This window comes from Oncorhynchus gorbuscha, linkage group LG20 (assembly GCF_021184085.1).
Source record: "Oncorhynchus gorbuscha isolate QuinsamMale2020 ecotype Even-year linkage group LG20, OgorEven_v1.0, whole genome shotgun sequence".
In the NCBI taxonomy this organism is placed as follows: Eukaryota; Metazoa; Chordata; class Actinopteri; order Salmoniformes; family Salmonidae; genus Oncorhynchus; species Oncorhynchus gorbuscha.
The window spans coordinates 44,655,439-44,668,395 of record NC_060192.1 but is presented as its reverse complement, the minus strand read 5'-3'; the positions used below and the strand labels follow the sequence as shown (position 1 = coordinate 44,668,395).

The 12,957-nt window shown below is 45.0% G+C and overlaps 1 protein-coding gene across 1 annotated transcript in view; it reads left to right on the top strand.

The window, feature by feature from the left end:
• LOC124007560 (dihydrolipoyllysine-residue acetyltransferase component of pyruvate dehydrogenase complex, mitochondrial-like) overlaps positions 1–10,988 on the top strand; it is a 34,360-nt gene extending 23,372 nt beyond the window's left edge. The window contains exons 12-14 of the mRNA XM_046318219.1: positions 1,245–1,407; positions 1,731–1,867; positions 7,880–10,988. Of these exons, the coding sequence (XP_046174175.1) occupies positions 1,245–1,407; positions 1,731–1,867; positions 7,880–8,009 (430 nt within the window). The 3' untranslated portion in view covers positions 8,010–10,988. The remainder of the gene's footprint in view (positions 1–1,244; positions 1,408–1,730; positions 1,868–7,879) is intronic.
• The last annotated feature ends 1,969 nt before the right edge of the window (positions 10,989–12,957 follow it).

Below are 12,957 nucleotides of genomic sequence, written 5' to 3'. Positions count from 1 at the left end.
TCAGCTGTACCCCCTCTAGCACCAGGGTCAGCTGTACCCCCTCTAGCACCAGGGTCAGCTGTACCCCCTCTAGCACCAGGGTCAGCTGTACCCCCTCTAGCACCAGGGTCAGCTGTACCCCCTCTAGCACCAGGGTCAGCTCTACCCCCTCTAGCACCAGGGTCAGCTGTACCCCCTCTAGCACCAGGGTCAGCTGTACACCCTCTAGCACCAGGGTCAGTTGTACACCCTCTAGCACCAGGGTCAGCTGTACCCCCTCTAGCACCAGGGTCAGCTGTACCCCCTCTAGCACCAGGGTCAGCTGTACACCCTCTAGCACCAGGGTCAGCGCACTCTCAACTGTTGTTTTTTGCCATCATTGTAAGCCTGCCACACACACTATATTATTTTTATTTTACTAGGCAAGTCAGTTAAGAACTAATTCTTATTTTCAATGACGGCCTAGGAACAGTGGGTTTAACTGCCTGTTCAGGGGCAGAACGACAGATTTGTACCTTGTCAGCTCGGGGATTGGAACTCGGTTGGTTGCTATAGTCCAACGCTCTAACCACGAGGCTACGCTGCCGGTTCTGCCACTATACGCTACATTTATTACTCATAAGAATGAGTGTGAGTTTGTCACAACCAGGCTCGTGGGAAGAGCTTTTATAGGACCAGGGCACAAATAATAATATAATAATGATCAATCATTTTGCTCTTTATTTAACCATCTTACATGTGAAACCTTATTTGTTCATCAGAAATTGTGAATAACTCACCACAGATTATGTCTTAAATCACTTTCTAAACACAGTCTGTGCCTGTATCTAGTTTTCATGCTCGTGAATCCACCCTCACATGGGTATGTGGTTGCAAAGGGCATCTCAGTGTCTTAACAGCATGATTTGCCTTAACAGCATGATTTGCCAAGGGTAGGATACTCTGAGCGAAGCCCTATCCAAAAATCCACTTGTTGCAATTTTGATGAGTTTCTCTTGTTCAGATGTCGGTAAGTGGACTGGAGGCAGGGCATGAAAGGGATAATGAATCCAGTTGTTAGTGTCGGGCATTTCACACCACACCCACTCGCGTCACACTACCCAAAAACACATTTTTGAATAGGTCAAGTTTTAGTGTGTGTGTGTGTGTGTGTGTGTGTGTGTGTGTGTGTGTGTGTGTGTGTGTGTGTGTGTGTGTGTGTGTGTGTGTGTGTGTGTGTGTGTGTGTGTGTGTGTGTGTGTGTGTGTGTGTGTGTGTGTGTGTAGGAACCATGTGGTGGACGTGAGTGTGGCGGTGAGTACGCCCAACGGTCTGATAACGCCCATCGTGTTCAACGCCCACACCAAGGGACTGGCTGCTATCAGCTCTGATGTCTCCGCCCTGGCTGCCAAGGCCCGTGACGGGAAACTACAGCCGCACGAGTTCCAGGTAGATTATACACACAAACAAAATATATATATATACACACAAACAAAATATATATATATACACACAAACAAAATATATACACACACACTGAAACAAATGTGTTAAACACTCACACAACATTAGTTGGTCCCACGAGTTACAGGTAACTACCAACTACACACACTGAAACAAATGTGTTAAACACTCACACAACATTAGTTGGTCCCACGAGTTCCAGGTAACTACCAACTACACACACTGAAACAAATGTGTTAAACACTCACACAACATTAGTTGGTCCCACAGGTTCCAGGAGCTGAATCCTCTAAAACTGTGTGTTTCAGGGAGGCACGTTTACCATCTCTAACCTGGGAATGTTTGGTGTCAAGAACTTCTCAGCCATCATTAACCCTCCCCAGGCCTGTATACTGGCAGTAGGGGGCTCAGAGAAGAGACTGCTGCCCGCTGACAATGAGAAAGGGTAACTACACTACCACTATACAATACTACTACTATAACAACACTAGACTATAGTACAACCCCAGGCCTGTATACTGGCAGTAGGGGGCTCAGAGAAGAGACTGCTGCCCGCTGACAATGAGAAAGGGTAACTACACTACCACTATACAATACTACTACTATAACAACACTGGACTATAGTACAACCCCAGGCCTGTATACTGGCAGTAGGGGGCTCAGAGAAGAGACTGCTGCCCGCTGACAATGAGAAAGGGTAACTACACTACCACTATACAATACTACTACTATAACAACACTAGACTATAGTACAACCCCAGGCCTGTATACTGGCAGTAGGGGGCTCAGAGAAGAGACTGCTGCCCGCTGACAATGAGAAAGGGTAACTACACTACCACTATACAATACTACTACTATAACAACACTGGACTATAGTACAACCCCAGGCCTGTATACTGGCAGTAGGGGGCTCAGAGAAGAGACTGCTGCCCGCTGACAATGAGAAAGGGTAACTACACTACCACTATACAATACTACTACTATAACAACACTAGACTATAGTACAACCCCAGGCCTGTATACTGGCAGTAGGGGGCTCAGAGAAGAGACTGCTGCCCGCTGACAATGAGAAAGGGTAACTACACTACCACTATACAATACTACTACTATAACAACACTAGACTATAGTACAACCCCAGGCCTGTATACTGGCAGTAGGGGGCTCAGAGAAGAGACTGCTGCCCGCTGACAATGAGAAAGGGTAACTACACTACCACTATACAATACTACTACTATAACAACACTAGACTATAGTACAACCCCAGGCCTGTATACTGGCAGTAGGGGGCTCAGAGAAGAGACTGCTGCCCGCTGACAATGAGAAAGGGTAACTACACTACCACTATACAATACTACTACTATAACAACACTAGACTATAGTACAACCCCAGGCCTGTATACTGGCAGTAGGGGGCTCAGAGAAGAGACTGCTGCCCGCTGACAATGAGAAAGGGTAACTACACTACCACTATACAATACTACTACTATAACAACACTAGACTATAGTACAACCCCAGGCCTGTATACTGGCAGTAGGGGGCTCAGAGAAGAGACTGCTGCCCGCTGACAATGAGAAAGGGTAACTACACTACCACTATACAATACTACTACTATAACAACACTAGACTATAGTACAACCCCAGGCCTGTATACTGGCAGTAGGGGGCTCAGAGAAGAGACTGCTGCCCGCTGACAATGAGAAAGGGTAACTACACTACCACTATACAATACTACTACTATAACAACACTAGACTATAGTACAACCCCAGGCCTGTATACTGGCAGTAGGGGGCTCAGAGAAGAGACTGCTGCCCGCTGACAATGAGAAAGGGTAACTACACTACCACTATACAATACTACTACTATAACAACACTAGACTATAGTACAACCCCAGGCCTGTATACTGGCAGTAGGGGGCTCAGAGAAGAGACTGCTGCCCGCTGACAATGAGAAAGGGTAACTACACTACCACTATACAATACTACTACTATAACAACACTAGACTATAGTACAACCCCAGGCCTGTATACTGGCAGTAGGGGGCTCAGAGAAGAGACTGCTGCCCGCTGACAATGAGAAAGGGTAACTACACTACCACTATACAATACTACTACTATAACAACACTAGACTATAGTACAACCCCAGGCCTGTATACTGGCAGTAGGGGGCTCAGAGAAGAGACTGCTGCCCGCTGACAATGAGAAAGGGTAACTACACTACCACTATACAATACTACTACTATAACAACACTAGACTATAGTACAACCCCAGGCCTGTATACTGGCAGTAGGGGCCAGAGAAGAGACTGCTGCCCGCTGACAATGAGAAAGGGTAACTACACTACCACTATACAATACTACTACTATAACAACACTAGACTATAGTACAACCCCAGGCCTGTATACTGGCAGTAGGGGGCTCAGAGAAGAGACTGCTGCCCGCTGACAATGAGAAAGGGTAACTACACTACCACTATACAATACTACTACTATAACAACACTAGACTATAGTACAACCCCAGGCCTGTATACTGGCAGTAGGGGGCTCAGAGAAGAGACTGCTGCCCGCTGACAATGAGAAAGGGTAACTACACTACCACTATACAATACTACTACTATAACAACACTAGACTATAGTACAACCCCAGGCCTGTATACTGGCAGTAGGGGGCTCAGAGAAGAGACTGCTGCCCGCTGACAATGAGAAAGGGTAACTACACTACCACTATACAATACTACTACTATAACAACACTAGACTATAGTACAACCCCAGGCCTGTATACTGGCAGTAGGGGGCTCAGAGAAGAGACTGCTGCCCCTGACAATGAGAAAGGGTAACTACACTACCACTATACAATACTACTACTATAACAACACTAGACTATAGTACAACCCCAGGCCTGTATACTGGCAGTAGGGGGCTCAGAGAAGAGACTGCTGCCCCTGACAATGAGAAAGGTAACTACACTACCACTATACAATACTACTACTATAACAACACTAGACTATAGTACAACCCCAGGCCTGTATACTGGCAGTAGGGGGCTCAGAGAAGAGACTGCTGCCCGCTGACAATGAGAAAGGGTAACTACACTACCACTATACAATACTACTACTATAACAACACTAGACTATAGTACAACCCCAGGCCTGTATACTGGCAGTAGGGGGCTCAGAGAAGAGACTGCTGCCCGCTGACAATGAGAAAGGGTAACTACACTACCACTATACAATACTACTACTATAACAACACTAGACTATAGTACAACCCCAGGCCTGTATACTGGCAGTAGGGGGCTCAGAGAAGAGACTGCTGCCCCTGACAATGAGAAAGGGTAACTACACTACCACTATACAATACTACTACTATAACAACACTAGACTATAGTACAACCCCAGGCCTGTATACTGGCAGTAGGGGGCTCAGAGAAGAGACTGCTGCCCGCTGACAATGAGAAAGGGTAACTACACTACCACTATACAATACTACTACTATAACAACACTAGACTATAGTACAACCCCAGGCCTGTATACTGGCAGTAGGGGCTCAGAGAAGAGACTGCTGCCCGCTGACAATGAGAAAGGGTAACTACACTACCACTATACAATACTACTACTATAACAACACTAGACTATAGTACAACCCCAGGCCTGTATACTGGCAGTAGGGGCTCAGAGAAGAGACTGCTGCCCGCTGACAATGAGAAAGGGTAACTACACTACCACTATACAATACTACTACTATAACAACACTAGACTATAGTACAACCCCAGGCCTGTATACTGGCAGTAGGGGGCTCAGAGAAGAGACTGCTGCCCGCTGACAATGAGAAAGGGTAACTACACTACCACTATACAATACTACTACTATAACAACACTAGACTATAGTACAACCCCAGGCCTGTATACTGGCAGTAGGGGGCTCAGAGAAGAGACTGCTGCCCGCTGACAATGAGAAAGGGTAACTACACTACCACTATACAATACTACTACTATAACAACACTAGACTATAGTACAACCCCAGGCCTGTATACTGGCAGTAGGGGGCTCAGAGAAGAGACTGCTGCCCGCTGACAATGAGAAAGGGTAACTACACTACCACTATACAATACTATACTACTACTACTATAGCTACACTATATTAGGCTAAAATACTACCCCAGGCCTGTATACTGAATGGGTAAATACACTACCAGGGGTCTTCAAACTTTTCTTCCCCAGGGACACCCATCCTAACCCATCTTAAGCTAAAATCATTCTGCTACCTAAGAATAGTAAAGCCTCCTTTACTGGCTCAAATAGCCAACTAAATATTTACTTGTCTAACAGAACACAGAGCAAATTGAGGTGACTAAAGTGCTTGGAGTAACCCTGGATTGGAAACTGTATTGGTCAAAACATATTGATATAACAATAGCTAAGATGGGGAGAAGTCTGTCCATAATAAAGCGCTACTCTGCCTTCTTAACACTGTCAACAAGGCAGGTCCTACAGGCCCTAGTTTCTACCTTTTTAACAACATTATCAACAAGGCAGGTCCTACAGGCCCTAGTTTCTACCTTCTTAACAACACTATCAACAAGGCAGGTCCTACAGGCCCTAGTTTCTACCTTCTTAACAACACTATCAACAAGGCAGGTCCTACAGGCCCTAGTTTCTACCTTCTTAACAACACTATCAACAAGGCAGGTCCTACAGGCTCTAGTTTCTACCTTCTTAATAACACTATCAACAAGGCAGGTCCTACAGGCCCTAGTTTCTACCTTCTTAATAACACTATCAACAAGGCAGGTCCTACAGGCTCTAGTTTCTACCTTCTTAACAACACTATCAACAAGGCAGGTCCTACAGGCCCTAGTTTCTACCTTCTTAACAACACTATCAACAAGGCAGGTCCTACAGGCCCTAGTTTCTACCTTCTTAACAACACTATCAACAAGGCAGGTCCTACAGGCTCTAGTTTCTACCTTCTTAATAACACTATCAACAAGGCAGGTCCTACAGGCCCTAGTTTCTACCTTCTTAACAACACTATCAACAAGCCAGGTCCTACAGGCCCTAGTTTCTACCTTCTTAATAACACTATCAACAAGGCAGGTCCTACAGGCCCTAGTTTCTACCTTCTTAATAACACTATCAACAAGGCAGGTCCTACAGGCTCTAGTTTCTACCTTCTTAACAACACTATCAACAAGGCAGGTCCTACAGGCCCTAGTTTCTACCTTCTTAACAACACTATCAACAAGGCAGGTCCTACAGGCCCTAGTTTCTACCTTCTTAACAACACTATCAACAAGGCAGGTCCTACAGGCTCTAGTTTCTACCTTCTTAACAACACTATCAACAAGGCAGGTCCTACAGGCCCTAGTTTCTACCTTCTTAACAACACTATCAACAAGGCAGGTCCTACAGGCCCTAGTTTCTACCTTCTTAACAACACTATCAACAAGGCAGGTCCTACAGGCTCTAGTTTCTACCTTCTTAATAACACTATCAACAAGGCAGGTCCTACAGGCCCTAGTTTCTACCTTCTTAACAGCACTATCAACAATAACCCTATCTCACCCCGACCCTATCCCATCCTATGTTTCCAAAACCTGTGATGGCTTGTCATTGTTGACGTGACTGAATGTGATGTCGGGACGTGACTGAATGTGATGTCGGGACGTGACTGAATGTGATGTCGGGACGTGACTGAATGTGATGTCGGGACGTTGACGTGACTGAATGTGATATCGTGACGTTGACGTGACTGAATGTGATATCGGGACGTGACTGAAAGTGATGTCGTGACGTTGACGTGACTGAATGTGATGTCGGGACGTGACTGAATGTGATGTCGGGACGTGACTGAATGTGATGTCGGGACGTTGACGTGACTGAATGTGATGTTGTGACGTTGACGTGACTGAATGTGATATCGGGACGTTGACGTGACTGAATGTGATATCGGGACGTGACTGAATGTGATGTCGGGACGTTGACGTGACTGAATGTGATGTCGTGACGTCATTGTTGACGTGATTGAATGTGATACTTGTGATGTCATCGCGATATTAATAGGCTGCACGTTTCGTCACAATATCGTTGGACGCCCGACTAAGCGGTCTACTCGATGCATTGTCAATTGATGCGGATGAAAATTACAATATTGCCATCCGTCTAAAGGAAATGTAACAACATGATGTTGGCAATGTAGTTCCTACTAAATATTTGCCTACTTGAGCAATGTCATCGTATTTCCAAATCACACTGGTGTAATTGGATGGAAACAGTCATTAGCCTCCATTCAGAATGACTGGGCACCACTTGCCTTTCAGGCACCAATGTGGCTGCCCCTGCAGCGTCTGTAGAACAGTTATAACAATGGCATGACGTGACATGGGTGCAACAGGGCCTTTTAATGTTAAGGTTGATCATACGCTGTTCTGTTATTTACTGTGTGTGTGTAGGTTTGACGTGGCCAGCATGATGTCGGTGACGTTAAGTTGTGACCATCGCGTGGTGGACGGAGCAGTCGGAGCTCAGTGGCTCGCAGAGTTCAGGAAGTTCCTGGAGAAGCCTGTCACCATGCTGCTCTGATTGGATAACACTGTGGTTGGCTGGAGCCGTCGCCAAGCTGATTGGTGGAAACCGTTCATCATGTTTCTGTGATTGGCTGGCCCACCACAAGGACACTCCCCCTCCCCCTTAAAGGGGTGAGGCAGGACTCACTCCCCTCAGAATATGACACTTTTCCCTCTTCCTCTGTCTCTCACCCTCCATAACTGTTGACATAGTTATTGACATAGTTACAGTTTAGCCCCGTGGCTGTGATGTCACTACAACATGTTGTTTATAAAGGTAACTGTTACAGTTGGGAGAAGATTGTGTTTAAAGTTTAAAAAAAAGATGAGATTGGAGCTAAGAGTACGTTAGCAAAGAGAGAGAGAGAGACACAGACAAACACACACACTAGCCCAGCCCCTCTGATCAGCCTGCTATGTAGAACCAGTATAGTCACACGCTAGCCCAGCCCCTCTGATCAGCCTGCTATGTAGAACCAGTATAGTCACACACTAGCCCAGCCCCTCTGATCAGCCTGCTATGTAGAACCAGTATAGTCACACGCTAGCCCAGCCCCTCTGATCAGCCTGCTATGTAGAACCAGTATAGTCACACACTAGCCCAGCCCCTCTGATCAGCCTGCTATGTAGAACCAGTATAGTCACACGCTAGCCCAGACATACCTCCAGGTATGGAGCTGAGAACAGCTGATCTAGCTTGTGATGCTCTATGATCAGCTGATCTAGCTTGTGATGCTCTATGATCAGCTGATCTAGCTTGTGATGCTCTATGATCAGCTGATCTAGCTTGTGATGCTCTATGATCAGCTGATCTAGCTTGTGATGCTCTATGATCAGCTGATCTAGCTTGTGATGCTCTATGATCAGCTGATCTAGCTTGTGATGCTCTATGATCAGCTGATCTAGCTTGTGATGCTCTATGATCAGCTGATCTAGCTTGTGATGCTCTATGATAGGGGTCTCCAACAGGTCCATCTACCAGTAGCTACCAGCCCACCTATGAGTAGTTCATCAAACAATTCTGAAAGTACATGCAATTGTCAGTATCAGACACAGAAAGCTCCCAACTACTATCTAAACAACACAACGTTGACATTATCCCACCCCTGGTTAGCGACTATTGGCTTCAAAAGCCAAACCTAACACAATATCTGGCAATTATTTTCCAACAATATTGCCTCTGTCTGTGTGGTGTGCATGTTTTTCTATCACTCAGTGTGTAGCCAGTTGATATGATAACCGTCTTGTGGTTTTACAGAAATACTTTCGCCAAAACCTTCTCAATTAAATGTTAACTGCAAAGTAGGCTTACCTGGCAGAAGCATATCATGAGTAAGTACGTAATTTGCATCTGTTATTTGTTAACTCTGCCATGAACTGAGCAGCAGCAGTCCAGAACCATCACTAGATCAGCACATGAGATGGGACATTCCTCACTCCCCAGATTAACAATTAAAGGGCCAGATGCACACTTAAAGGGGAATTACACCCCAAAAAGTCTAAATTTGTTCGTTTTCTTCCAGATTTAAGTATTGACATGGACTCAGAACATCCATTATGACACCTCCACTGTGGGCCTCTATAGGTCTTCTGATGTGATTTAATGACATGGATTCAGAACATCCATTATGACACCTCCACTGTGGGGCTCTATAGGTCTTCTGATGTGATTTAATGACATGGACTCAGAACATCCATTATGACACCTCCACTGTGGGGCTCTATAGGTCTTCTGATGTGATTTAATGACATGGACTCAGAACATCCATTATGACACCTCCACTGTGGGGCTCTATAGGTCTTCTGATGTGATTTAATGACATGGACTCAGAACATCCATTATGACACCTCCACTGTGGGGCTCTATAGATCTTCTGATGTGATTTAATGACATGGACTCAGAACATCCATTATGACACCTCCACTGTGGGGCTCTATAGGTCTTCTGATGTGATTTAATGACATGGACTCAGAACATCCATTATGACACCTCCACTGTGGGGCTCTATAGGTCTTCTGATGTGATTTAATGACATGGACTCAGAACATCCATTATGACACCTCCACTGTGGGGCTCTATAGGTCTTCTGATGTGATTTAATGACATGGACTCAAAACATAATGTCGTTGTTTCTCTATGAACAATTCTAACCATCATTTAGGAGAGAGAAAAAACAGATTTTATAGCCCCCCTTAGAGTTGTTTATGAATGAACTGTTATTTGACCAGGTATATTGACAGAACACAGTTCACTACATTCTGAGTAGCAGGAAAGAGCAGAATGTGCCTACAGTGAGGAGGAGAAGTATTTGATCCGCTGATGATTGTGTACATTTGCCCACTGACAAAGACATGACCCGTCTATAATTTTAATGGAAGGTTTATTTGAACAGTGAGAGACAGAATAACAACAACAGAAATCCAGAAAAAACCCATGTCAAAAATGTTATAAATTGATTTGCATTTTAATGGGGGGGGTCAAATAGTTTTTTCCCTCACTGTATTTGAAAGCTAGAAAGAAATGAGTAGCTGAAGACATTTCTAGCTCTTATGCTAGAAAAGGTTGGAGACCCCTGCTCTATGATCAGCTAATCTAGGATGGGTGGAGTCTTAATTTACAGAGTGGGAGGGGCTTTATTTATGACATCACCCCCTGACTAAGCACTCGGCCAATCCCCTTCTTCCCCTGGACATGTTATTATTTTCTAACCTGTTAACAAACATTCTGAACAGGAAACGTTGTGTATTTACATGACATCATCTGAAAACAAGTGAAACGCACAAAGAAGTGAAGCTGGATGTACCGTTGCCATGGGAATTATTGCTGAATAAATTGAGTCAAAATGAGCTACTATGGTGCTGTTGTGGAGAGTCCTATATTAATATATATATATTAAAGCTCTGTTATATGTTATATATATTATACACTGAACAAAAATATAAATGTGTTGATCCCATGTTTCATGAGCTGAAATAAAAGATCCCAGAGATGTTCCATACGCACAAGAAGCTTATTGCTCTAAAATGTTGTCCTCACACTTGTTTACGGCCCTGTTAGTGAGCATTTCTCCTTAGCCAAGATAATCCATCCACCTGACAGGTGTGGCATATCAAGAAGCTGATTAAACAGCATGATCATTACACAGGTGCACCTTGTGCTGGGGACAATAAAAAGGCACTCTAAAATGTGCCGTTTTGTCACAACAGAATGCCACAGATGTCTCAAGTTTTGAGGGAGCATGCAGTTGGCATGCTGACTGCAGGAATGTCCACCAGAGTTGTTGCCAGAGAATTTAATGTTCATTTCTCTACCATAAGCGTTCTCCAACATAATTTTAGAGAATTTGGCAGTACTTCAAACCAACCTCAACCGCAGACCACGTGTATGGCGTTGTGTGGGCAAGTGGTTGTGAACAGAGTGCCCCATGGTGGGTTTATAGTATGGGCAGGCATACGCTACGGACAACGAACACAATTGCATTTTATTGATGGCAATTTGAACGCACAGAGATACCATGACGAGATCCTGAGGCCCGTTGTCATGCCATTCATCCTCCTCCATCACCTCATGTTTCAGCATATTGCACGACCCCATGTCGCAATTCCTGGAAGATGAAAATGTCTCATATTGTCCATGGCCTGCATACTCACCAGACATGTCACCCATTGAGCATGTTTGGGATGCTCTGGATTGACATGTATGACAGTGTTCCACTTCCTCCCATTATCCAGCAACTTCGCACAGCCGTGGGGACAACATTCCACAGGCCACAATTAACAGCCTGATCAACTCGATGCAAAGGAGATGTGTCGGGCTACATGAGGCAAATGGTGGTCACACCAGATACTGACTGGTTGTCTGATCCACACCAGCTAATGACTGGTTGTCTGATCCACACCAGATACTGACCGGTTTTCTGATCCACACCAGATACTGACTGGTTTTCTGATCCACACCAGATAATGACTGGTTTTCTGATCCACACCAGATACTGACTGGTTTTCTGATTCACACCAGATACTGACTGGTTGTCTGATTCACACCAGATACTGACTGGTTGTCTGATCCACACCAGATACTGACTGGTTTTCTGATCCACACCAGATACTGACTGGTTTTCTGATCCACACCAGATACTGACTGGTTGTCTGATCCACACCAGATACTGACTGGTTGTCTGATCCACACCAGATACTGACTGGTTTTCTGATCCACACCAGCTAATGACTGGCTGTCTGATCCACACCAGATACTGACTGGTTGTCTGATCCACACCAGATACTGACTGGTTTTCTGATCCACACCAGATACTGACTGGTTTTCTAATCCACACCAGATACTGACTGGTTTTCTGATTCACACCAGATATTGACTGGTTGTCTGATCCACACCAGATACTGACTGGTTTTCTGATCTACACCAGCTAATGACTGGTTGTCTGATCCACACCAGATACTGACTGGTTGTCTGATCCACACCAGATACTGACTGGTTTTCTGATCCACACCAGATACTGACTGGTTTTCTGATTCACACCAGATATTGACTGGTTGTCTGATCCACACCAGATACTGACTGGTTGTCTGATCCACACCAGATACTGACTGGTTTTCTGATCCACACCAGATAATGACTGGTTTTCTGATCCACACCAGATACTGACTGGTTTTCTGATCCACACCAGATACTGACTGGTTTTCTGATCCACACCAGATACTGACTAGTGTTCTGATCCACACCAGATACTGACTGGTTTTCTGATCCACACCAGATACGGACTGGTTTTCTGATTCACACCAGATACTGACTGGTTTTCTGATCCACACCAGATACTGACTGGTTGTCTGATCCACACCAGATACTGACTGGTTTTCTGATCCACACCAGATAATGACTGGTTGTCTGATCCACACCAGATACTGACTAGTGTTCTGATCCACACCAGATACTGACTGGTTTTCTG